General features: G+C 50.0%; 1 protein-coding gene and 1 long non-coding RNA gene across 8 annotated transcripts in view; one reads left to right on the top strand and one right to left on the bottom strand.

Moving 5' to 3' along the window:
• The window catches only part of ENTPD6 (ectonucleoside triphosphate diphosphohydrolase 6), a 24,525-nt gene extending 5,738 nt beyond the window's left edge, over positions 1–18,787 (bottom strand). The window contains exons 1-11 of one of the 7 annotated variants that reach the window (XM_073339943.1): positions 18,702–18,787; positions 15,583–16,022; positions 14,586–14,898; positions 12,360–12,436; positions 11,164–11,307; positions 9,103–9,178; positions 7,259–7,294; positions 5,883–5,971; positions 5,114–5,193; positions 4,016–4,080; positions 3,419–3,520 (exon numbers count right to left, since the gene is read on the bottom strand). In XM_073339943.1, the coding sequence (XP_073196044.1) occupies positions 3,419–3,520; positions 4,016–4,080; positions 5,114–5,193; positions 5,883–5,971; positions 7,259–7,294; positions 9,103–9,178; positions 11,164–11,307; positions 12,360–12,436; positions 14,586–14,844 (928 nt within the window). In that variant the 5' untranslated portion in view covers positions 14,845–14,898; positions 15,583–16,022; positions 18,702–18,787. Of the gene's footprint in view, positions 1–3,418; positions 3,521–4,015; positions 4,081–5,113; positions 5,194–5,882; positions 5,972–7,258; positions 7,295–9,102; positions 9,179–11,163; positions 11,308–12,359; positions 12,437–14,585; positions 14,899–15,582; positions 16,920–18,524; positions 18,662–18,701 lie in introns of those variants that run through there. The other 6 variants (XM_073339941.1, XM_073339942.1, XM_073339945.1 and 3 more) reach the window with 6 other exon arrangements.
• On the top strand, positions 15,576–26,894 carry LOC140909801 (uncharacterized). The gene is made up of 3 exons (XR_012158357.1): positions 15,576–15,990; positions 25,761–26,004; positions 26,186–26,894. It is a non-coding gene; the product is annotated as an uncharacterized lncRNA (long non-coding RNA).

The following is a 26,894-nucleotide window of genomic DNA, read 5'->3' as shown; positions in this document are numbered from 1 at the left end:
GTCTCTAGGTGGTTGGATGAGGGGGTGTAATTGTTGCAGAGCAAGGGCCAGTATACCTAAATGGCAGACACTCTGTCTCCTGGCAACTGATGGCCTGGGTCCTTCCCCCCTGCAAGGTGACAGCTAAAGGGTTGAAGAACAAAGGAATCAGGTGACCTCCTGGCCTGGGAAAGGTACTAAGCCCAGAGGAAGAGGGGGTGGAGAATGAGTCATTTGGGGGCTGGCTGGGGACGTGGAGTGAAGTGCAGATGTGGTTGTCTGGCTCACTGCCCCCCAAAATGGACCCAGCTGAGGGGTCCTGTTCTCTGTACCTACAAGCTCTGCTTTAGACCATGTTCCCGTCATCTAATAAACCCGTTTTACTGGCTAGCTAAGAGTCACATCTGACTGTGAAGTTGGGGTGCAGGACCCTCTGGCTTCCCCAGGACCCCGCCTGGGCAGACTCGCTGTGGGAAGTGCACAGAGTGGCAGAGGATGCTGAATGCTCCGAGGTCAGACTCAGGAAGGTGCAAGTCGTGTGAGCTTTTTGCCTGCAGACAGGCTGCTCACACAGAGGAGACTTCACCAGAGTCCTGACTGGCTTCGTAGGGAGCAGTTCCAGAGCATCGCCTAGGGACTCCGTGACACACATGCTCTCCAATGCACTGGTATAACCACACGGCTGGCAGTGCTGGGAGGGGTGGGATCAGGTCTCTGCTCACTCCCCTGTCCCATTCACTTGCATAAGTTGGGTACTTGCAGGTTGGCACTGCAGACCCTGCTTCCCCCCATGTGCAGGGAACGGTGGAATGGCACACCAGTGCAGGGAAATACAGGGGTTCCCACACCCTCTTTACTCCCTCATGCCAGCACACTGGATGGTCCCCAGTTTGGTCCCATCTAGGTTATAATACATCATTCAGAAAGGATTTGTAGGTGTGGTATGACTAGGAGAATAAGGATTAGTAATAGGGCTGTCAAGTGATTAATCATGATTTTTTAATCATGCAATTAATCGCACTATTAAACAATAATAGAATACCATTTAAATATTTTTGGATGTTTTCTACATTTTCAAATATACTGATTTCAATTACAACACAGAATACGAAGCGTACAGTGCTCACTTTATATTTTTATTACAAATATTTGTACTGTAAAAACCAAAATAGTGTTTTCAATTCACCTCATACAAGTACTGTAGTACAATCTCTATCATGAAAGCTGAACTTACAAATGTAGAATTATGTACCAAAAAACTGCATTCAAAAACAAAACAATGTAAAACTTTAGAGCCTACAAGTCCACTCAGTCCTACTTCTTGTTCAGCCAGTCACTCAAACAAGTGTGTTTACATTTGCAGGAGATAATGCTGCCTGCTTCTTGTTCACCATGTCACCTGAAAGTGAGAACAGGTGTTCACATGGCATTGTTGTAGACGGCATTGCAAGATATTTACATATCAGATGCACTAAAGATTCATGTCCCTTTATGCTTCAACCACCATGCTGATGAGTGGATAACAATCCAAAGCAGTGTGGACCGATGCATGTTCATTTTCATCATCTGAGTCAGATGCCACCAGCAGAAGGTTGATTTTCTTTTGGTGGTTCGGGTTCAATAGTTTCTGCATCAGTGTTGCTCTTTTAAGACCTCTGAAATCATGCTCCACACCTCATCCCTCTCAGATTTTGGAAGGCACTTCAGATTCTTAAACCTTGGGTTTAGTGGTGTAGCTATCTTTAGAAATCTCACATTGGTACCTTCTTTGCTTTTTGTGAAATCTGCAGTGAAAGTGTTCTTAAAATGAACAACATGTGCTGGGTCATCTAAGACCGCTATAACATGAAATATATGGCAAAATGCAGGTAAAACAGAGCAAGAGACATACAGTTCTCCCCCAAGGAGTTCAGTCACAAATTTAATTAACGCATTATTTGTTTAACGAGCATCATCAGCATGGAAGCATGTCCTCTAGAATGGTGGCCGAAGCATGAAGTGGCATACGGATGTTTAGCATATCTGGCCTGTAAATACCTTGCGATGCCGGCTATGAAAGTGCCATGCGAATACCTGTTCTCATCTTTCAGGTGATACAGTAAATAAGAAGCGGGCAGCATTATCTTCTGTAAATGTAAATAAACTTGCTTCTCTTAGCAATTGGCTGAAGTAGGACCGAGTGGACTCGTAGGCTTGAAAGTTTTACATTGTTTTGTTTTTGAGTGCAGTTTTGTAACAAAAAACCCCACTACATTTGTAAGTTCAACTTTCATGATAAAGAGATTGCACGACAGTACTTGTATGAGGTGAACTGAAAAATACTATTTCTTTTAGCATTTTTACAGTGCAAATATTTATAATCAAAAATATAAAGTGAGCGCTGTACACTTTGTATTCTGTGTTGTAATAGAAATCAATATATTTGAAAATGCAGAAAACATCCAAAAACTTTTAATAAATGTCAGTGGTATTCTATTGTTTAGCAGTTCGATTAAAACTGCTTCGGTTAATTTTTTTAATTGCAATTAATTGTTTTGAGTTAAACGTGAGAGTTAACTGCGATTCATCTACAGCCCTAGTCCGTGATAAGGGAAAGGTAGGACTGAGTGGCATGTGAATAATTTGAGAAATACTCTCGAGTTCAAATTGAAAATAGGGCCTGGGAGCAGGCAAAGAGGCTGTTTCAACTGAGAAGAGCACTGTGGATGAAGAACAAGGTTTGGGAATATATGACTGAACGTCACAGTGAGAGACACAAAACAGGATCTGGGTTTTTTCAGATCCCCTGTACAAAACCGACACCTGCAAAGCAGGAGGTTTGTGGGAAGGGAACAACAGTTTCTGCAATGAAAACTCATTCGCTATTGCAAAACAGGCTTCCTTTCCATTTGAAAACCCAGCAAAATAGGTAGATATGCTATGAGCACAAATGGCTTGGAAAACTCGGACAGCCAGACCTCTAGCTGGTGTGAATCAGCCTAGCTCCACAGGTTTCAATAGTGGCAGGCTGGTCTGCAACAGCTAGAATCTGGCCCCAAGTGTCTGGACCTGGTTATGCTAGACTTTTTTCTTAGAGTTTCCCGCTGTTGCAGCTCCTCCAGTGGCAGACATGATGGAAGGGCTAGTGTAGACAGGGCTCCAGAGGTTCTTACTGTAAACCATCATGTTATGTAGACATGCTCTGACCTGGGTTTGACAGGATGGGTTTTAAAATGCCATTGACTAATCTTCATTACAGCTCCCCCTATTACACACTGGAGCAGATGGGGTGTGGATGAAGGGAGAAAAATCTCTTGGGCAGGAATAGCCTGAGGTCAAAGCAAAGTTACAGTAACAAAACAACTGAATATCTCAAACAGACTGAGATCCAGAAAGTGCATGCTGTTTGTTCTGATTTTAACATGCAAATCTAGAACATAATAGAAATAAGTTACTATACCTGCCTTCTGCCCTTTAATTCTGTACACTATTTCAGCATGTTCCCACTCACACTGGAAGCCGGGTGATAAACAGGGACTAATTAGCTCCTCTCCTTCCTTTACTGTAATAGAAAGAAATAGATCAAGCAGCATTAAGACACATGCTGAGGAGTCAACTGCCAATCCCTCCTCTCCTGGCCACAGTCCTACTCAGCATCCTCCCACCTTCCCAGCAATTTCTAACTCACTCATGGCCTGAACATCCCCCCTATCCCCATATGGACTGGTAATGGCCCATGCCTTCCTTTGACAGCACCATCCTCTGCCCACACCCATCTCGCTGGTAGATGTGCCCAGAGACATGCAGTGGTCCCATCTATGGCACGGGCAGGCTGAGAACGGAGAGAGTAGCAAGTGAATGAACTTCCACTTCCCCTTATAACAGGCTATGCTCCTATGGCCCAGAGAATGCGTTTTGCACCCACGGGGGAAGGATGAAGTTACTGGGAGTGCGCAAGGACCTGATGTTGGGACCCTCTGGCCCAAAGGATCATTTGGCCTATAAAAATTATCCTACAAGTCACTGAAATGCAAGAGCTCTGTGCCGGATTACTTACAGGCTTGTCCCTCAATGCCGCCTAAAATCGCAAGCCTTGCTGACATTAACCCGAGTCCCAGGTAACTGTGGAGGAGAAAAGCCGCTGTGAAAGAGTACACTTCTACTGGCATCACGCTGGGGCAAGTGAGTCATGTCTATTTGCAGGACGGTTCCAGCAAACCGTCTCAACGCAGCAGCGAATAGCCTGGTTCGAGTGAAGGTCGAGCTGTCACTTCCATTAACAACATCTCTCCCACAGTCTGACAAACGAGCAAAATCATTTCCTCAAGTGGAAGACAGTGGATGGACTGTCAGAGTGAAATCCTGCTTGTTCAGACTGCAACTAAATCAGGGCGGGTGTCTTTTTTGGGAGGGTGTAGAAAACCAGACTGCGGTGCAGCCAAGGAGCAGCCGCCCTCCAGGATCTCCCCTAATGTTCTTCCTCCCATCTCCCAACAGCTCCGCATTATCTCAGCTCTTCTTCCAGCCCAGAACAACGTCCCGCCGAGACATGAAACACTCTCTCCGCCCATGGGAACAAGCTCTCCCAACCCCTTTCAGCCCAGCGGCCGGGGCCAAGTCACAACCCCCTCTCTGTTGTGCTGCTGTTAGAGCGTGTGTCTGACAGGCTGCGCAGCTGTCATGATACCCTCGGAATCAGACTGATCACAATGGTAACGAGCTAAAGTACTCAATTTCCATCAGCTTTGCACCGGCTAGAGCGTGTTAGGATTTCAGCTAAGGGTTATAGTTATGGTTACATATACGCAGAAAATAAGCAAACCTAAACTGCAACACAGCAAAGCACAATAAGGAAAAAATTAAGGTGGAGTCTATTTGGCTGTAGCTATATGAGAATATGTGGTATGATTCCTCTGACTGGATCTTCTTCCTGTTGTCACAGTGTGTCCGCCACTCTAATAAACTTGTGTGACTATTAGGAGCAGTAATTTTCCAGAAGTCAATCTCTCTGGCTTTTGTATCAGAGGTAAACACTTGTGAGATCCCCAGTTCTGCAGAGCACATAAACGCTTAAAGTTAAGCACATGCGTAAATCACATTCATCCAATAATTGGCTTTCATCTTTACCAGACGCTCTTTTCCCCCCACAGCTAACCTGTACGAATACAGTTTGTATGTGTTGTTAAACATCTGAAATGAAGTGATATGGCCAGCTGGTGATGTCTGGAGAGTTATCTAGAAGGAGAAACAAAGAAGTCATTGTAAGATTTTTTTGGAACTTCCAGAAACAGCAAGGAGTAACAATACAGTATTTGAGCATACAAACAGGTTACCATCCGCACAGAAGTCCTATTTGCAACATGGCTGGCTGTGGAAATAAGTTATTTACAGACTAGTCTCAGACTAGCCCTGGATCTATTAGAGATGACCAGAACATAGGCACAGGAGTTAAAACAATGACCTGACACTACAGAGTCACATCAGCTCAAACATTTATATTGACACCAAACCAATGCAAATAAGGATTTTAAACAAAACAAAATACACTTCTTTCCATGACTTCCATCAATGCACCTCATTCCTAACCTGCAATGGCCCCTTATTCCAGTTCTGAACCCCTTTGGATGAAAGATCAATCCTGCCCCACTGCATGGTACTTTATGGACACAAATGGAAACTACAGAAAGATTGTGATTTTCCTAACCAGAAAGTAGCTCACGTAAGACTTGTCTTCTCTTGACCGCAAATCATTGACACCACCATCATTGTACCATGGCAACTAGGAGGAAGTGACTCCAGATTTGTTAAGAGACAAGTAGGAGGCACGCCTTCATGTAACACAAACAGCCTCAATTCTTTTGCAAGAATAGCAGAATGCCTGCTCATTAAAACCAGTGTTTCCCTGCAGTACGTGTTCAGTTTACCTCAGTGATTGGAAGAAATGTCATTTGTGTTGATCCACCTCCTAAATCCAGCATTCCTACACTTCTTTTTCTTGAAGCATTTAAGCTACCTGAAATGAATCATGTGACATAATGAAAGCCATTGTGTGTCAGTAATAACTCAAAGCCATAAAGCAATAAAAACAAACATGGCTACGAAAAAGGGAAAAAAATCCATCCTCCCATAGACAATAAGAGATGAACAGCATACACAGTTACAACTAGTTTTCATATAGCGGAAAGCAAGTCTGTAATTAACTACCTGGGTTTTTGGCCAACTATAAAAACAAATGAAAGGCAGACTAGTTGGATGGAGTGACAAACTGCACAGAGATAACCTTTCACAGTATGGAAATAATCATTGTATTTTTTCCCTTAGATCCTTAAATCAAGAAAGAAAAAGAAAAAAAACCCCCACAAAAACCCAAACTACTACTATTCGGCCTTGAGCCCACCAAGACTTAAACACATGCTTAACTTTTAGGTATGTGAGTAATCCCTTGAACTTTAAGTCTGTAAAATGGGAGCCATAAATACTGTTCTTCAAAGAGAAATTTAGGCCTAGTCTACACTGCCATCTCTTGGGGAGGTAGATTAACTACATCAACAGACAAGCCCCCTTCTGTTCATGTCGGAAATGTCCATGCTACAGTAGCATAGACGCAGCACTGCGGAGGTGCTGCCGTGGCCTTTGTGGTGTAGACACAGCCGTTACCACTGTTTTAAGCCATTTTATTTTCTCTCTGTTTAGAAAAATTATATCCCGTGTCTAAATTTTAATTTCACAACACTGAAGCAAATAGTCTAGATGCACGGGAGCACACTTGCTTCTTTAATTTCCATTCTCTCTCGTGTACCCACAGTACACATGTGCACACACTGTGTAAGTGTCCAGCCTGCCTGATAACGGCAGCACCCGCAGTATAAATACTAGGAATTAGGGCTGTCAATTAATTGCAGTTAATTCAAGCAATTAATGCAACACAAACTAACTAGATCAAAAAAGTCGTGATTAACTGCAGCTTTAATTGCGCTGTTAAACAATAGAATACCAATTTAAATTTATTATAAATATTTTTGGATGTTTTTCTACATTTTCAAATACATTGATTTCAATTACAACTAGGGTGACCAGACGTCCTGATTTTAACCCATTTGTCCCACGTCCCGACTGGACATCGGTCGGGACACCCTTTGTCCCAGTATCGGGGATGGACCGCTCACCATTGCCGGCGAGGCGGCGCTTCCTGGGGCAGCTCCCAGTGGCATCCATTATATATAAGCTCAAGGGAGGGACACTGAAGACAGGAAAACTGCACAAACTGCAGGGTATCAGGTACAGCTACACATGCACATACCTGTTAAAAAGTTGATCGTGATCCAGGCTGAAATTCCTGATAAGAGAACATTCCAGAGAGACATGCCATTAGACAACGTCATCTGCTCATGTCCAACAATGTCAAACAGCGAGTTAAACCATAAACATTTTTCTTGATTTAGATTTTGTCACTGGAGATTTAGGTTTTGTTTCTTTTTTTTTTTTTTTTAAATACAGCTGTCTTTTTCAACAGTTCAGCTACAGATTTTAGATTAAATGATCAGCAAATTGGGTCTGTCACCCTACACCAGACTAAATGCAAAAGGACCATCAATCACATGCCCCCCTTTAGCAAGTAGTTCTCTAATGCAACCCTCAAAAGAATTAGAAACGAAGGGCCAAATCCTCAGCTGGTGTAAATTAGCATAGTTCTATTAATCTCAATGGAGCTATGCAGATTTGCAGCACCTGAGAATCAGACCCACAGACTTTAGAAATAACACTTCCATAAAAATCGAGAATCATAAACATAAAGTTAGGGACCTTAAACATGGAGAACATGCTTCTGCAGCCAACATTTATATTATTACTAATTATCTGTAATGCCTAGGAGCCCCAGACCAGGACCCCCTGGTGCCAGGTGCTGTACAAACATAGAACAAAAAGACATTCCCTGTCCCAAAGCGCTTATATAACATCCAAGCCAACTGGCAGAGTCCCTCTGCGTGAAGTGGCTGGCAACCACTTTACTTTACAGATTAAACACATCCGTGGATAAACAGCAAAGGCTTTGTTCTAAAGCTTTCATTTTTTAGCTAAAAGATCAACAAATAAGCGATCCTTCATGCTGTAGAGCAACTCCTGTCTGGTGTCTGGGCTGTACTGACTGAATTTTGTTACACTTAAGACATTTTAAAGTTATTCCCTTTTTAAATACTAAGAATTTGGGTTTTCTTCATTTTCCTATTTTTCTCCCCCAAGAACTTTGGAGAACTGAACATTTTGTCCTTTTCCCACTTCACAAACCTTGTCTTTTCCTATTAATAGAAGAAATGAATAGGCCTCATTAACAACTTAAAATACTTAATCAATGTTAAAATATCAGCACACCACCGGGAATAAGCCCAGTGCATGTGTTAGTTAACTGTTGTCACAGAGCAAAAAAAGGAGCTATTTTAAAGTTTACTATCTGAGCACCATGAACAGCATTTGATATGTAGAATTTGGTAGATTTTCCTTGAAAATTTATAAAGTTAGATCAAATTTTGGACCCAACTTCAGCATTCTTTTTATTTTAACCTATCTAATTTCAGTTTGCATTCTCTTACATAACAGGGTTTCAGCTTTAATTCACATTTACAGACTATTAAGAATAATATTAAAAAAAATCTTAGTACATTTACAGTTAAGAATTGGATTACATAACAACTTGAACTAATACTGTCTACTGTAAGGCAATTCAAAGCCAAGATTTTCAAGAGTGGGAGCCTAACTTCAGGCTTCCAAGTCTATATTTTGGTACTAAAAACATGGCTTGATTTTCAGAAGTGCTGAGCACATAGCAGCTCCCATTGATTCAACTGAACCTGCTGGATGCTCAAGCACTTAAAATCAAGCCACTTATTTAGGAGTCAAATGTTAAACCTCAAAAGTTTTTTGGTCGGCACAAATTAAAAACAAACATTGGCCTCACTCCAGCAATGAGATCTGCTAGCAGAGATCCACATGCACGTGGATTTCCACTGACATCAGTGGTGACTCAGCTCGGACGCAAAAGTCTGGACTAGAGGATCCAGCTGTAGGATTGGGGCAATTTTGTCAACCCTTTTATACAAGTGTTCATGTGTAAGACTATAAAAAACATGCCTCAGAAATTCAGCCTACCTTCATCAGTTCCATTCATTATGGAGACACAGTCATCCCTTACAAAGAAAGGAGATGCCTGGAAAATTTCTTTTACCTAAATGTAAAGGAAAAGATAAAATCAGTGGAAGTTTTTGCTAGACAGGGATAGGTGTGTGGTATAACATTTTACTGCCTCAGAGTCAAATCCTGAGCGCTGCTGAGCACCTTCACTGAAGTCAGGAGGAGTCTCGTGCGCTGAGCAGCTCTTGGAATCCAGCTTGTAATAACCACTGCTCAGCTTTCTAACGACGTTATCAATCTAGTCAATGGCTTTGTACTGCGATGCAGAGACAGGGTTAGTAGAGGCCGCATGGCAACGCTCCACAGCCAGTGGATTCCACCCCAAGACAATACCTCGTTTTGTTCAACAGTAACCAATCTGGACAAATAAGGACAAATGTTGATGGGGTCTTGAAGGGAATCTGGTTTAGCCTGTTTTAGCCAGAAGGATGACGACTGCAACGTGGAGCCCACAGGGTGTGTAAAGACGAAGGCAGGAGAAAGACATGTTAAAGAACACCCTGGCGAAAAACATTACTAATGGGCACAGTAATGCCTCATGACTACACTGGAAGTTAAAGCCAAAGTCCCACATTCTCTAGTCTAGATTCTGCAGCAAGACCCCTCAGCTTCCAGTACAAGTCAAACTGGAAATTCTGCAGCAGCTTTGACTAAATTCAATACGGAAATGAGGGATAAAGTCAGTTTCCTGTGTTATATACTTTGATATTAAGTTCAATTTCACATTGCCCTGGAATTGTCACTTTCCAGTGTGCTGCAGACTTTTGTATTGCTAACACTCAACTTCTAGGGTGCAGCTGTCAGGGAGAAGCTAGAGGCTGACAGATAGGATGGGACAGTTGGGGCTCTGGGCACCAGAAAAGCATGAGAAGCAGTTTGGGATTCTAGCATCCAGTGGGCGAGACATCTAGCACAGATGAGGGCATGCTGGGTCAGAGGTAAACTGACATTTTTGGATAGGGGAGGAGCTTGATATCGGAATTCACCACTCTTGTAACTAACCAGATATGCCCCAGTATCCAACACTGTAACCCACAATGATTGCTAAACACATTGGCTGGATGTTTCTGCTAAAATTATCAGTACTAGAATAGTTGTCATTAGGCTTCAGAGTCCACACATTGAGCTGACTGAGACAATTCACATTTCTCTCAGAGCCACTGTTTCATGCTGCTTGTAAATTCTGGAAAATATGGCACCGGTGCACATTTGATAGGTATTCCCACAACCATAAGGGCTAGAAACCCAATTTTAAAAATGAAAGCTTATTTGAGCAGAACTATTCGGCCTCATCATATTTATTGCGTGGCTAATTCAGTGGCCAGTGAACTTTCAAAAATACAGGACCCTGATTAAAACCAGGAAGAACTGACATCTAAAGTACTAAACCAACCATTGACAATAGCTAAAAATGCCTCAAATTTACATGAGACATATTTATAATGAGTTTTAACTCAAACACATTTAGGATGCCCAAAAATATTCATTTAAATCAAAGTCCATACATAGACTAATTACTCTATAGCTGCAGTTAGTTGTGGATGGACTTTTCTGTAGCTCTCATTAATCTGTTGTTTTTGAATAATGCACTATTTCATTTTAATTCTGATAACACCTACAATCTTGATTCCAACAGTATCAACAATACTGAGAAAAATATTACTTGCCAAGAATATTTTTGACAAGTTCTTTAAAATACCTACACAGTATTAACTCATATTAAAGATTTTTTTATTTTTAAATATGGTTACAAACAGTTTTTAGATACAAAAGGCTGAACACTAGAGGCTAGTCATTCAAACCTAGTATCATGAAGTCTTCACCCTTTTGTAATGGACTGATGTCTTGTATTAGGACTTACATGCAGTGTATTATGTGATCAAACAACTGAGCACTGCTATACTGTCTAAATGGTAAAAATGGAATATTTAAATTAGACTGAAAGCAGCATATGAAAAAAGTGTATGTATTCTATAGTGGACCAAATTCTGCTCTGAAGTGTAAAGAAAAAATAATTACCTTATCCAGCAACTTCTGAGCTTTATCTCCTGGCAACAGCCGTAAACCAGCTGTTGCTTTAAGGACCAAAGGAGTAAACTTCCACAACTCCATAGGAACCTCATCCTTAGCAACTTCTAGAAGTTCTTGTATCCCCTGAGCACTCTAAGAGGAGAGAGGAAAAAGCAATACAGACATTTTGTTAGATCTCAGGAGTAGAGCGGTTATATTACTTATGTATCCAGCACTGCTGCAACCACTACTGGAAAGTTGTGTCCAGTTCTGGTGTCCACAATTCAAACAGGATGCTGATAAATTGGAGAGGGTTCAGAGAAGAGCATGAGAATGAACAAAGAACATGCCTTATAGTGATAGATTCAAGGAGCTCAATGTAACAAAGAGAAGTTTAAGGGGTGACTTGATCACAGTCTCTAAGTATGTATATAGAGAACATATCTAATAATTGGCTCTTCAATCTAGCAGAGAAAGGTATAATCAATTAAATGGCTGGAAATTGAAGCTAGACAAATTCAGACTGGAAATAAATTTTTTATCAGTGAGAGTAATCAATCAGTGGAACAATCTACCAAGGGTTGTGGTGGATTCTCTATCACTGGCAATTTTAAAATCAAGACTGGATGTTTTTCTAAAAGATGTGTTTTAGGAATTACTTTGGGGCAGTTCTCTGACCTGCGCTACAGGTCACACTAGATGATCACAATGGTCCCTTCTGGCCTTGGACTCTGTGGATAGAAGACTATGCAGAGACAGGAAAAGACCACAACATTCAAAGAAGAATCCCTATCCAGGAGATAACATAAGCATGTGCTTTTATGCAGTCCTGAATTGAGGCTTAACTGACTGTTTAGCTGATGGAATTTGGAAATTTATCAATCATGAAAGTGATGAAACATGGTACATTACTTGTTCCATCCTTTTCCAGGAAGACAATAATATTGTTTCTATCAACGTAGTCATGTTAATCAGTTAGTAGAAATATTTATGCTTTTAGCACATGGGTTGGACACTCCAAGATGCTGGGAAATTCTTGGAGACGCCAAGTGCCCCAAATTCCCATTGAAGTCAATCAGAAAGACTCTGGTACAAAGAGGAGTCTACTGTACTATAGCAAAATTCAACACTGCTTCATTTGCAAAGCACATAAAGAGTGAGTTTCTATCAGACATCTTTTTACAATTAGAAAAAAGCATAGTTACCTTATCAACATCATCAGCATAAGCAGAGAGTCCTGGCTTCAGTGCTTTAAATGTTTCATGGGTTAATTTGGGAGTCTCTGTGCAAAAGCAATAATTTTTAAGAGTAAGAAAGCATAAATCTTGATATAAAATAAAAGATCATTTTGCAAGTTAAACCTTTATATGCTAATTTTGCATAATTAAGGCTAATGGGAATAGTCTTAAGCCTAATCTAAAGGGGAAAATCAAAGGCAGCCTTACTATTAAAATGCACCTGTTATTAGGGGGGGGTCAACCCTTGTCAAAATGGTTTTTAGGAGTCACAATTAATTGATAAGAAAAGGAGTACTTGTGGCACCTTAGAGACTAACCAATTTATTTGAGCATCCCTCAAATGCTCAAATAAATTGGTTAGTCTCTAAGGTGCCACAAGTACTCCTTTTCTTTTTGCGAATACAGACTAACACAGCTGTTACTCTGAAACCTGTAATAAATTGATAGACAGGTGCTGGTTTCTGCTCATATCCTGAACAGTAAGAATCCAAGTTTCTCAGAATTTATTTCATGTCCTCACTTTTTCTATTACCAAGGCTAATCTACCTTCAAAACAGTCCAACTCACAAGGGTGGAACTTTTCAAAGTGCTCAGTATTGGCCTAACTCTGCTCCAATTTACATCAATGGAAGCAGAGTTAGGCTAATGCTGAGCATGTTTGAAAATCACACCCATAATGTTTAAATATGGTTACAGCCAAGTTTCTGTCCTCAAGGACACTGCCAAAAGTTATCTACAATGCAATTAAAAGGTTTATTTTCTTGCTGTAAAAGAATAAGAATCATCTGTTTAATGATGAACTGATATGTGGAAACCAAGGTAAAATTACACAGTTCAGATGTGTGAACTGGGTGTGAACTGTGTGAGGAATAGGGCAGCCCTTACTCACATGAGCAGTTCTACTGATGTCACTGGAATTGCTCGCGTGAGTAAATGCTCACCTAGATAAGGACAATCTGTCCCTAAATCATATATTCGGGAGACCATACACTTAGCACTCATACAACATCTTCCACTCAAGGATCTTATAGAACTTCACAAACCAACTGACAAAGTCTCACAAGAGCCCGGAGAGATATGGGATTAGTGTGATTGTACAGACTGGCAAAGACGTTAAGTGGATATTTCTAGTGAAACTCAGCAAGACAGCAGAAGAACTAGATCAAAACCTAGGTCATCTAAGTACAGGTCCCACACTCTATCCATGATGCCTCCCTTACAAGTATCTATCAATGTTCATTTTGAAAGCACTGCTTTATTGTACATGCACCACAGAAACACTTAGAACAAAACTAGGATTCAAGCTTGTTGAGTTTTATTCATTAATTATGAAAACATTTGGGGGTGGGGGGGAGAAAAAATTCTCCATGTCTTCACTAACAGACTGAAGAACAAAATCCTTTGTTAATACTTAGGCCCGGATCCTCAAAGGTATTTAAGCACCTGACTCCCACTGAAATCAATGGCAGTTGGCTACTTAAATACCTCTGAGGATCTGGGCCTCCATCGTGTAGGGAAGTAACTTTGGCATTTAGTGACCAAAGTGCTTCACTTTCCGTCCTTAGCATTCTCTTCATTTAGTCTTTTTGACTGGATTCACTGTGCAGTACATTTAAATCACTGACGCTTGTTACTACAAGGCAGAACTAGTGTGTGGCAACTAGTGTCTTGTTTCTCTAAAATGCTTTAGGCCCAGTTTCAGCACAGTATGTAAACACGTTTAATTTTAAGCATGTGCTTAAGTCCCACTGAAATCAGTATGATTTCAGCATGTGCTTATGTACTGTGCTGAACTGGAGCACCAGAGGACGCTATTGTTTCCAGGAAGTTCAGACAAAGGAATGTCCAGTGGCTAAGTCACAGGTCTGGGACACAGGAGATCAGCCCTGCCACAGATTCCCTGTGTGACCTTGGTCAAGCCACTTATGCTCTCTCGTTCTCAGAGCAGTGTACTGAGGACTGAGGCGCTACTGTTTATGAGGACCTCAGATATTACAGTAATGGGAGCTATACAAGTACAGCTGATCAGTCACATTCGTCTAACAGCGATAATCACCAAGTCAGGGGCTGAGATGAACAAATTGGTTTTAAAATAGGATGGTCTCCAAGAAACTTTAATTAAGATTTAACTAATTTCTTAAGGGTGCCTGGAGAGAAATTAAAAAAAGCGTTAATTTAAAGAGCTTGTCATACCTTTTGATTTCTGTGTAAATTTAAAAATATGTATTCTAGTTCCAGTGCTTCCAGCGTCAAACATAATTCCATAGAACACTGCATGATCAGTCGTCAAAGTCGGATGGTCTAGTTCGTCTCTCCTACTTTCAGTAGCACCTTCTGTTATAGCCGAGATTGGTTTGGAGTCCACATGCCATTTTATATAAACCACATAAATAGCTACACATGCAAAAATCCCCAAACCATAGAACAGTTTTGGTATCTTCATGGCTTCCATTTATCAAATGTCGCTTCTTCTCTTTCACTCCAAGAGTGTGGATTCCATGTCACTCTACAATCAAAGAAAAAGAAAAACATATTTTAACTCTTTATACATTACTATGACACACATAATCAGAAGTGAAAATAAGTCGGCATGGTCCAGTACGGTGTACCGGTAAGAGCAGGACACAGTCGACTGTATTGGCAGGGCTGCTGATTGCGAGGGTGGGTGGGGGGGGGGCGCAGAAAAAGGGACAGCTTCCCCGGGGCCTGGCAATTTAAAAGGGCCCAGGGCTCCCGGCTGCTGCTGCCACTACCATGGGGCTCCAGCGGTGATTTAAAGGGCCCAGGGCCCTGGCTGCTGCGACCGCTATTGCACCAGCGGCTGGAGCCCCATGCCCTTTAAAACACCACCGGAGCCCCAGGCAGCACAGGCTGGGCAGTGCTGAAGGGCTGGCTGGGGGAGTCTGGCCCCAGCCCTGCCCCTTCTGCCCAAGGGTCCCGCCCCCTTCTGGGGCCCAGAGCCGCTGTCCCCTGCCCCCCTTGCTCAGGACCCTGGCCGCCCTGTGTACTGGTAAGTCCCTTAAGTTAGTTTCACCCCTGCACATAATACATTCTTACAAGCAGACATAAAAGCAGAATCAAAATAAGATAACAGGGTCACTCCCACGCATACACGTGCCATCTGTTTTAGCTTAGCAGTTGTTCAGAAAGATTGCACAAATGCAAACTGATGGAGCGGAGAGAACAGTACCTGTTTTAGTAGGAAGAGGGCCTGAAATATACAGCCTTGTATTAGAGGCCTGAAGCCTGGGCTAAAGCAATTTGTTTGTATCAGTGTATAACGATGCATCTCAGAGGGAGTGTCTTTGGCCAGCTTAGGGAGCAGTGGAAAGTCCCATCACTGACTGAGCTGCGTCCATTGTCACAGGCATCCATGTCTTAGTATCCTCATAGAGTCTGCCAAGTGCTATTACTCTGCTTCATCAACAATAAACCCGGCCGGGCACCTTCACACCTTCATGGATTTTGTGGACGCTGGGCGGTTCGCTCGAGGTCTGCCGTGCCAGCTGTCTGAGCAGAGCTGGGGCAGCACACAGGGAGAACACACACGCAGCCGAACATCTGATGACATTGGTGACCCCGACCACTTATCTAGTGGGTAAGTGAGCTGTCCTTTGTAGGAATCGCAATCTAACATGACAGAAAACCACAAGCTGAGGAACTCTCTTAACCCCTCCCTGCAAATCCCCAGAGCGTAACAAGGTATGGACCTGCTGAGTTGCTAGCAAAAGAGGTCCATATGAATTTAAAAAGTATAGTGGGGAAGAAACATGGAATGAAATCTGTAAGGCTAGGGCAGAAACCGTAGCCTTGAAAGGGGGACGGGGGGGGAGAGCAACCTAGGAAGGTGGGGAGACCTGAGCCAAGAGAGATTAACTCCATCAAAGTATCTTAAAGTACAGATGGCAGCAGCAAATTTAGCCAACTGAGAGAGGATATAAAGGAAAACTGAACTGGTATGTAAAATATTTCAGAAAGAAGGTTCTACTTTCAGGTCTGAGCGTGGTTCTGTGGGTCAAAGCAGCGGGAACCCGCCCTGGGGTTTTATCCTGGCTCTGGGAGAAGCCTGGGGGTAGTTACCCGCTCTTGTAAAACCTGAGTTTGTTCCCCCAGTGTATGTTGCTTCTGTGCACCTGCCAAATGGACGGCGGGAGTGCCCTTTTCTGCTGCCCTTAATTCTTTTCGGGCAGCTCCATGGGTTAAGGTACTTTGGGTGTTCACCAGGGCCAGAGTATTTTCCGCTGCATGCGCCCGACCAAGTGGGCAGTAGCTCAGGAAAGCTCATGCGCTAACACACGGGTTGGTCTCCGAGGGCCACGAGGCCTCCTGCGCGCCGGGAAAGCGATCAACCGCGGGCCGTCGCGCTCAGAGGCGCGCACCACCCGCCGCCGTTCAGCGAGCTGTAGGAGCCGAGAGCGACCAAGCCCACGGCGCTCGGGCTTCGCGCTGGGCCGCCGGCGGGACCGAACACCGGACAGAGAGCCCCGCCGCCCCGGCCCCAGCCCGCCGGGACCGAACACCGGACAGAGAGCCCCGCCGCCCCGGCCCCTCCCGCCCCAGCCCCAGCCCCAGCCCCAGCCCGCCGGGACCGAACACCGGACAGAGAGCCCCTCCCGCCCCGGCCCCAGCCCGCCGGGACCGAACACCGGACAGAGAGCCCCGCCGCCCCGGCCCCGCCCCGCCCCGTCCCGTCCCACCGCCCCAGCCCCGCCCCGCCCCGCCCGCCGGGACCGAACACCGGACAGAGAGCCCCTCCCGCCCCGGCCCCAGCCCGCCGGGACCGAACACCGGACAGAGAGCCCCTCCCGCCCCGGCCCAGCCCCGCCGCCCCGGCCCCGCCCGCCCGCTCGCCCCGGCCCCAGCCCCGCCCCGCCCGCCGGGACCGAACACCGGACAGAGAGCCCCGCCGCCCCGGCCCCGCCCGCCCCAGCCCCAGCCCGCCGGGACCGAACACCGGACAGAGAGCCCCGCCGCCCCGGCCCCGCCGCCCCAGCCCCAGCCCGCCGGGACCGAACACCGGACAGAGAGCCCCTCCCGCCCCGGCCCCAGCCCGCCCCTCCCGCCCCGGCCCCAGCCCGCCGGGACCGAACACCGGACAGAGAGCCCCTCCCGTCCCGTCCCACCGCCCCAGCCCCGCCCCGCCCGCCGGGACCGAACACCGGACAGAGAGCCCCGCCGCCCCGGCCCCAGCCCGCCCCGGCCCCAGCCCGCCGGGACCGAACACCGGACAGAGAGCCCCGCCGCCCCGGCCCCAGCCCCAGCCCGCCGGGACCGAACACCGGACAGAGAGCCCCTCCCGCCCCGGCCCCGGCCCCAGCCCGCCGGGACCGAACACCGGACAGAGAGCCCCGCCGCCCCGGCCCCTCCCGCCCCGGCCCCAGCCCCAGCCCCAGCCCCAGCCCGCCGGGACCGAACACCGGACAGAGAGCCCCGCCGCCCCGGCCCCTCCCGCCCCAGCCCCAGCCCCAGCCCGCCGGGACCGAACACCGGACAGAGAGCCCCGCCGCCCCGGCCCCTCCCGCCCCAGCCCCAGCCCCGCCCCGCCCGCCGGGACCGAACACCGGACAGAGAGCCCCGCCGCCCCGGCCCCGTCCCGTCCCACACTCTGAGATAGCGCGTCCCGCCCGCCCGCCGGGACCGAACACCGGACAGAGAGCCCCTCCCGCCCCGGCCCCGCCCCGCCCCAGCCCCAGCCCCAGCCCGCCGGGACCGAACACCGGACAGAGAGCCCCTCCCGCCCCGGCCCCAGCCCGCCGGGACCGAACACCGGACAGAGAGCCCCTCCCGTCCCGTCCCACCGCCCCAGCCCCGCCCCGCCCGCCGGGACCGAACACCGGACAGAGAGCCCCGCCGCCCCGGCCCCGCCCCGTCCCGTCCCACCGCCCCAGCCCCGCCCCGCCCGCCGGGACCGAACACCGGACAGAGAGCCCCGCCGCCCCGGCCCCTCCCGCCCCGGCCCCAGCCCCAGCCCGCCGGGACCGAACACCGGACAGAGAGCCCCGCCGCCCCGGCCCCAGCCCGCCCCAGCCCCAGCCCGCCGGGACCGAACACCGGACAGAGAGCCCCGCCGCCCCAGCCCCGCCGCCCGCCCGCCGGGACCGCGGCCTCCGCACGGGGCCGGGCCGGGCTCACCGGGGGCCGGCGCACGGAGGGAACGCCTGGTCCACCGGCCCCGTCCCGCCGAGGGGCCCGCGCAGCCCCGGCCGCCTCCCGGCCGCGGCGAGGAAGGGCCGAGGCGCCCCGGGCAGAGGCCAGGACACGCGCCGGGCCCCTCGCCCCCGAGCCCCGCCGGCCCCCCGGGGCACCTACCCCCGCTGCCCACGGGCCGCCGGCCCCGCCCCGCGGCCCCCCCCGCGCGGGAATCCCCGGACAGCGGCAGGCCCGGCGGCCAAGAGCCCGTGCGCAGGCGCGGCCCGAGCCAGCCCCGCCCCCCCGCTCCCGGCCTCCGCCCCCCCGCCTCGGCCCCCCCCAACCTCCCCCAGCCCCCCTCCGACCCCCAACCCCTTCCAGCCCCCCCCACACTCCCCACTGCCTCAGCCCCCCCTGACCCCAACCCCTTCCAGCCTCCCGCCCAGACGCTCCCCACTGCCTCAGCCCCCCCCTGACCCCCAACCCCTTCCAGCCTCCCGCCCAGACGCTCCCCACTGCCTCAGCCCCCCCTGACCCCCAACCCCTTCCAGCCTCCCGCCCAGACGCTCCCCACTGTCTCAGCCCCCCCTGACCCCCAACCCCTTCCAGCCTCCCGCCCAGACGCTCCCCACTGCCTCAGCCCCCCCTGACCCCCAACCCCTTCCAGCCTCCCGCCCAGACGCTCCCCACTGCCTCAGCCCCCCCTGACCCCCAACCCCTTCCAGCCTCCCGCCCAGACGCTCCCCACTGTCTCAGCCCCCCCTGACCCCCAACCCCTTCCAGCCTCCCGCCCAGACGCTCCCCACTGCCTCAGCCCCCCCTGACCCCCAACCCCTTCCAGCCCCCCCCCCACACTCCCCACTGCCTCAGCCCCCCTCTGACCCCCAACCCCTTCCAGCCTCCCGCCCAGACGCTCCCCACTGCCTCAGCCCCCCCTGACCCCCAACCCCTTCCAGCCTCCCGCCCAGACGCTCCCCACTGTCTCAGCCCCCCCTGACCCCCAACCCCTTCCAGCCTCCCGCCCACACGCTCCCCACTGCCTCAGCCCCCCCTGACCCCCAACCCCTTCCAGCCTCCCGCCCACACGCTCCCCACTGCCTCAGCCCCCCTCTGACCCCCAACCCCTTCCAGCCTCCCGCCCACACGCTCCCCACTGCCTCAGCCCCCCCTGACCCCCAACCCCTTCCAGCCTCCCCCCACACGCTCCCCACTGCCTCAGCCCCCCTGACCCCCAACCCCTTCCAGCCTCCCGCCCACACGCTCCCCACTGCCTAAGCCCCCCTCTGACCCCCAACCCCTTCCAGCCTCCCGCCCACACGCTCCCCACTGCCTAAGCCCCCCTCTGACCCCCAACCCCTTCCAGCCTCCCGCCCAGACGCTCCCCACTGCCTCAGCCCCCCTCTGACCCCCAACCCCTTCCAGCCTCCCGCCCACACGCTCCCCACTGCCTCAGCCCCCCCTGACCCCCAACCCCTTCCAGCCTCCCGCCCACACGCTCCCCACTGCCTCAGCCCCCCCTGACCCCCAACCCCTTCCAGCCTCCCGCCCACACGCTCCCCACTGCCTCAGCCCCCCTGACCCCCAACCCCTTCCAGCCTCCCGCCCACACGCTCCCCACTGCCTCAGCCCCCCTCTGACCCCCAACCCCTTCCAGCCTCCCGCCCACACGCTCCCCACTGCCTCAGCCCCCCTCTGACCCCCAACCCCTTCCAGCCTCCCGCCCAGACGCTCCCCACTGTCTCAGCCCCCCCTGACCCCCAACCCCTTCCAGCCTCCCGCCCAACACGCTCCCCACTGCCTCAGCCCCCTGACCCCCAACCCCTTCCAGCCTCCCGCCCAGACGCTCCCCACTGTCTCAGCCCCCCTCTGACCCCTAACCCCTTCCAGCCTCCCCCCACACGCTCCCCACTGCCTCAGCCCCCCTCCGACCCCCAACCCCTTCCAGCCTCCCGCCCAGACGCTCCCCACTGTCTCAGCCCCCTCCGACCCCCAACCCCTTCCAGCCCTCCCCACACTCCCCACTGCCTCAGCCCCCCTCTGACCTCCAACCCCTTCCAGCTCCCGCCCAGACGCTCCCCACTGCCTCAGCCCCCCCTGACCCCCAACCCCTTCCAGCCTCCCCCCACACGCTCCCCACTGCCTCAGCCCCCCTCTGACCCCCAACCCTTCCAGCCTCCCCCCACACGCTCCCCACTGCCTCAGCCCCCCTCCGACCCCCAACCCCTTCCAGCCTCCCGCCCAGACGCTCCCCACTGTCTCAGCCCCCCCTGACCCCCAACCCCTTCCAGCTTCCCCCCCACACGCTCCCCACTGCCTCAGCCCCCCTCTGACCCCCAACCCCTTCCAGCCTCCCGCCCAGACGCTCCCCACTGTCTCAGCCCCCCTCTGACCCCTAACCCCTTCCAGCCTCCCCCCACACGCTCCCCACTGCCTCAGCCCCCCTCCGACCCCCAACCCCTTCCAGCCTCCCGCCCAGACGCTCCCCACTGCCTCAGCCCCCCTCCGACCCCCAACCCCTTCCAGCCTCCCGCCCAGACGCTCCCCACTGTCTCAGCCCCCCCTGACCCCCAACCCCTTCCAGCTTCCCCCCCACACGCTCCCCACTGCCTCAGCCCCCCTCTGACCCCCAACCCCTTCCAGCTTCCCCCCCACACGCTCCCCACTGCCTCAGCCCCCCTCTGACCCCCAACCCCTTCCAGCCTCCCCCCACACGCTCCCCACTGCCTCAGCCCCCTCCGACCCCCAACCCCTTCCAGCCCCCCCCACACTCCCCACTGTCTCAGCCCCCCCTGACCGCCAACCCCTTCCAGCTTCCCCCCCACACGCTCCCCACTGCCTCAGCCCCCCTCCGACCCCCAACCCCTTCCAGCCTCCCCCCACACGCTCCCCACTGCCTCAGCCCCCCTCCGACCCCCAACCCCTTCCAGCCTCCCCCCACACGCTTCCCACTGCCTCAGCCCCCCTCCGACCCCCAACCCCTTCCAGCCTCCCCCCACACGCTCCCCACTGCCTCAGCCCCCCTCTGACCCCTAACCCCTTCCAGCCTCCCGCCCAGACGCTCCCCACTGTCTCAGCCCCCCCTGACCCCCAACCCCTTCCAGCCTCCCCCCACACGCTCCCTATTGTCTCAGCCCCCCTCCGACCCCTCCCAGCCTCTTTCTAACCCCAACCCTCACAGCCTCCCGCCACAGCCCTCCCTCAGCCTCCTTCCCGCCTCCCCCCACACACCTCCATTGCCTCAGCCCCCCTGCCAGACTTCTTCAGCCCCCCTCCACAACCCCCACTGCCTCAGCCCCCACACCTCCATTGCCTCAGCCCTCCTCCCAGCCTCCTTCCAAGCCTCACAGCCCCCTCACAGCCTATCCAGAATCCCCCCTCAGCCCCCAACCTCTCACAGCCTCCCTGCGCCCTCACGCACTCACCCCAGCTCTCCCGAGGCCCTTCTCAGACTTCTCTTCCCCTCCCCACTGCCTCACACAATCTCATCCCAGCCTGGCCCTGTCTCCCTCAGCGTCTCCCACAAACACTTCCACCTGGTTGCCCTACTCTCCCTCAACCCCTGCACAGAGACTTCTTCTAACCCCCCTGTGCCCTTACCTCCCTTAGTCTCTCTTCCCAGCCTTCCTGACAGCCCCCACCCCCTCCAGACAGTGCCCCCGGACCCAGTTTCTTTAAGGGGTTAACAAGCCCTCCCAAGAGCATTAGCAGAATTTACAAGGCTGCTGCTTCTGGATCCTCTGCTGCCTGATTTGTGCACAGCAAAGGCCACTTTGGTTCTTTCTGACTGTACCCTGCATCCTTCCAGCCGCATCTCGAGGCATGCTCCCCGAGAAAGAGTCTATACATGGTGGATGTTGCTGTTCTTTGCTTTCCCCATTAGGGCATGCTGCACAAGGTTAAAGATAAGCACAGGTGTAAGTGCTTACAGGATTGCGGCCTAACTGGCAGATAGGAGAGTGCTGCTATTCGCAAACCCCAGGGCATAGGGAAACCATTGTGTCATCCAAAACGAGCCTGGAACATTTATGCTAACAGAGATGAAACTCTGGGTATGCTGTAATTCAGCACTGGAGTGAGGCATAGGCAGCTAAGCTCCAATTTGTCTGTACCCTAAGGGGTTTATAACTTGAGTCTAGACTAAAGCTAGGTGAACTATTTGAAGCAAACATTTCACTTGAGGAAGTTATTCATTAATTATTCAGAGAAAGGCTTTCATTTCTACAAATCGGTTTGTTGTTCAACGTGATTGAACAAATAGTTTCTGCAATCACTCTGAACCCTATCCCTACCCTCCAACATGCTTCAAAATGGATTCTTTGAGGACTTGCTCCATGATTTTTCCAGGGACTGAGATGAGGCTGATCAGTCTGTAGTTCCCCAAATTCTCCTTTTTCCCTTTTTTAAAGATGGGCCTTTTTCCAGTTCATAGAATCATAGAATCATAGAATATCAGGGTTGGAAGGGACCCCAGAAGGTCATCTAGTCCAACCCCCTGCTCGAAGCAGGACCAATTCCCAGTTAAATCATCCCAGCCAGGGCTTTGTCAAGCCTGACCTTAAAAACCTCTAAGGAAGGAGATTCTACCACCTCCCTAGGTAACGCATTCCAGTGTTTCACCACCCTCTTAGTGAAAAAGTTTTTCCTAATATCCAAGCTAAACCTCCCCCACTGCAACTTGTCTGGGACATCCCTTGATTGCCACAAGTTTTCAAAGATAATGACCAATGGCTCTGCAATCACATCAGCCAACTCCCTCAGCACCTTTGGCTGCATTAGATCTGGATCCACGGATTTGTACAAGTCCAGCTTTTCTAAATAGTCCTAAACCTGTTCTTTCACCACTCAGGGCTGCTCACCTCCTCCCAGTACTGTGCTACTCAAGGTCATTCTTGGCAGTATCATTGGTGCCCATGTGGAGAAATAGGAAGGGGTAGTGGTCCAAGGGCTTGATCAGTCTCAGCAGACGCTCCGTCACATCCTGAATTCTAGCTCCAGGCAAGCAGCACACGTCTCGAGTTTCCCAGTCTGGACAGCAGATGGATGACTCTGTCCCCCTTAGGAGGGAGTCCCCGACTACCACCACCTCTCTCCTCCTCTTGGGAGTGGTGGTCATGGAACCCCCATCCCTAGGACAACGCATCCCATGCCTTCCTGTCAATGGGGTCTCCTTCTGATCCCTTCCCTCAGATGACTCTTCCAAACCATTCTCCACTGTAGTACCTGGGCAGAGAGCCTGAAAATGATTTCTTACCTCTATCTGCATTGGGAGTACATGGGTTCTCCTCTTTCTTCCTCTGGAGGTCACGTGCTGCCAATTTTCTTCCCTGTGCTGCACTGCCCTCTCTGATTCTTCAGCGTGCTGTGCCTGAGGTACCAAACACTGACTTCTATCCAGAAAGTCTTCATTTTCTCTGATGCAATGCAGGGTTGATACTTGGAGCCCTGGAGCTTCTCTTCCAATATGGAGACCAGCTCACACTTCATACAGACAAAGTTGCTTCTGTCTTTTGGGGAAAAGACAAACATGGCATATCCTGTGCAGGTCACAACAGCTGATCGCTCCCCATCCTTAATGTCTTCCTTCTAAGAGCCTCTTCAGATGTTGTATTTACTGCTCATAGAAGCCTGAAAGGCAAAAACACTTTGTGGGAACTTCCCCAAGGTGAAATCCCAGGCAAACCCGCTCTGTTTGCCTGTCCTCTGTTCGCCACTCACTTGGTTCACAACTGTTGTTTTCAACTGTTCTCATTGGGCTGGATTGTATATTAAAAAAAAAAAACAACCAAGCTGTGGATTCTCCCCAGCACTTCTGACAGGAATGGAGTTTGCCTCCTGTGCAATGAGTAGGGCCCTACCAAATTCTCGGCCATGAAAAACGTGTCATAGACCGTGAAATCTGGTCGTCTTCTGTGAAATCTGATCTTTTAGGTGCTTTTTCCCTATACTATACAGATTTCACAGGGGGAGACCAGATTTCACGTTTCTCAAATTGCGGGTTCTGATCCAAAAGGGAGTTGCAGGGGGGGTCACAAGGTTATTGTAGGGGGGGCTGTGGCATTGCCACCCTCACTTCTGCGCGGCCTTCAGAGCTGGGCAGCCGGAGAGCAGCAGCTGTTGGCCAGGTGCCCAGCTCTGAAGGCAGCATCGCCAGCAGCCGCGCGGAAGGAAGGGTGGCAATCCCGTACCAGGCCATCCTTACTTCTGCGTTGCTGCTGGCGGGGGCTCTGCCTTCAGAGCTGGGCTCCTGGCCAGCAGCCGCCGCTCTCCAGTACCCAGCTCTGAAGGCAGCACCGCAACCAGCAGCAGCGCGGAAGTAAGGGTAGCAGTACCACAACACCCCCCTGCAACCTCCCCGCAACTCCTTTTTGGGTCAGGACCCCTACAATTGCAACACTGTGAAATTTCAGATTGAAATAGCTGAAGTAATGAAATTTACGATTTTTAAAATCCTATGACCATGAAATTGACTGAAATGGACTGTGTCTTTAGTAGGGCCCTAGCAATGAGTCACCGGGCCTGTCCTCAATTGTCACAGGCTCTGTGTCTTTGCAGTATTCTTTGAAGCCCCACCTTCTGGAATTGTTCTATTGTGAGAGAATTTCAGCTTTCATTTTTTAAAAAAAGGGTACATTTCTAGTCGTCCTGGCTGCAGAGAAAAGCTTGAGAACCCAAAACAAGTGCCTGCAAAAGGCTATAAAACCACAAGGCAAATAAAAAGAACTCAACATTTTTTAAAATTCTCCTGATTTTTAAGCTGACCTTGTGATTTGGGGGATCTGGACTCATGACTGTTGAACACTGAGAGCTAGCAATGCCGTGTTTCCATGCTGGCGCTAGAATCCCAGCATCCCCGATATCCACAGCCAGTTGGCATGCAGGGAATTTGTATAACTGGGAAAAAAAAAACCCTGTGGCATTATATACCAGTAGCTGGTTAGTGTCCTTGAATGCTAATAGGCCGAGGCAAGGCCATTTCAGTGTATTTGTGTTTCACCAGTGGGCCAGATTCGGTGTGTTTTGTTGCTCTGTATGTCGTGTACAATTTCAATATTTCTTTGGACTTTTTAAAATATAATTTTCAACCTGGAAAATACTGGAAATCTAAAAAAAAAAGTGCTCAAGTGAAAGCAGCATTTCGGTGATCCTGTGGCTTTCCTTGAAAGCTGCATTAGGGTGGGAGAGAGACAATAGGAAAAGTAAACCTTGTACATGGCTATATCTTTTTCTTCCCCTTTTAAGATGATAAAACTAGGATGTAAGGAGGGTCGGAGGGTCAGAATGGAAATACCAACAGCCTTTTATGCTGAGGAAGAGAGAGACTCTGCTCAGTGGGACTGAGGAACATATCTCCCGCAGGCTGCTTTGAAAATCCCAACCTAGAGGCGTATTCCCTGCCACCCAGAGCACTGTTTCGATCCCTTGATTTTGAAGATATGTCCTCTGATGGAGAGCACAGGGAGCATGAGCACACACCACTAAGCAGGCAAGTTTTTATTAAGATTGCAAAGGCTTTCATTAGTCTCCAATAAAACAAAACCAACCCAGCCCCACTTAATATTTAAATTCCAGCAACTCAGGTATCTCTCTCCAAGGGACAAAAGTTAAGCCGCAGGGAGCCTCTGCCCACCAATAATCTCATTTCTGTTTGTTTGTTTTCTTTCAAGGTGGACAACAAATTGAAAAGGACCTAGCCAAAGCTCAAGGTGTAGTGTGAGGACAAAAGCCACAAAGGAACTCTAGAACCACTCCATGCTAGGTGGCCCTGCCATCAGTTACAAAAACAAATGGAATTAAACAGCCAGCAAAACACAAAACCCTTCTCTCCTCCTCACTGTGGGAGCTGGGTTCACCTTGCTGTGCAGTGACTCTTCTAATCCATGGGTGTCCCTAGTGCCAACTATGGGGAGGACTTGTGCCCGACAGCAGCACTGATCTCATTGGCTGCCCACCCATGCAAGGAGGTGAAATACATCACCTCCGTGTTTGACCATGGGGGCCTTGTGTAAATTGGTACTGACTAAATAAAACAGCTGATGTGAGATTAATTGCTGTACATTTGGATGGAGATCATTCTCCCCGGCTCTCTCTTCTCCTTAGCCAGCCATAGGTTTCACTTGAAACCACAGTTCCCAAATACACAGAGATTGAGCGAAGCAGAAGTGTGTGTGTGTGTGTTGTAGGGAGGCAGGGAACTACCCTTCACCACCGCTGGGCTGAGATGGCACAGAGAAGTGATCTCGGAGTATTCCCTGACAATGCCTAATATAGTTAAGCCAATAGGGGGCAGCATTTTACCAGAAACAGGCTTTCCCAGGCTGGGTGGCTGTCTCCCCTACCCCCAGTTCTTCTGCAATTAAAAATAAATTTCTATTT

Source organism: Lepidochelys kempii, chromosome 3 (genome assembly GCF_965140265.1).
Source record: "Lepidochelys kempii isolate rLepKem1 chromosome 3, rLepKem1.hap2, whole genome shotgun sequence".
NCBI classification, from domain to species: Eukaryota; Metazoa; Chordata; order Testudines; family Cheloniidae; genus Lepidochelys; species Lepidochelys kempii.
The sequence above is the reverse complement of the archived record's forward strand: the minus strand, read 5'-3'. Positions and strand labels throughout refer to the sequence as shown.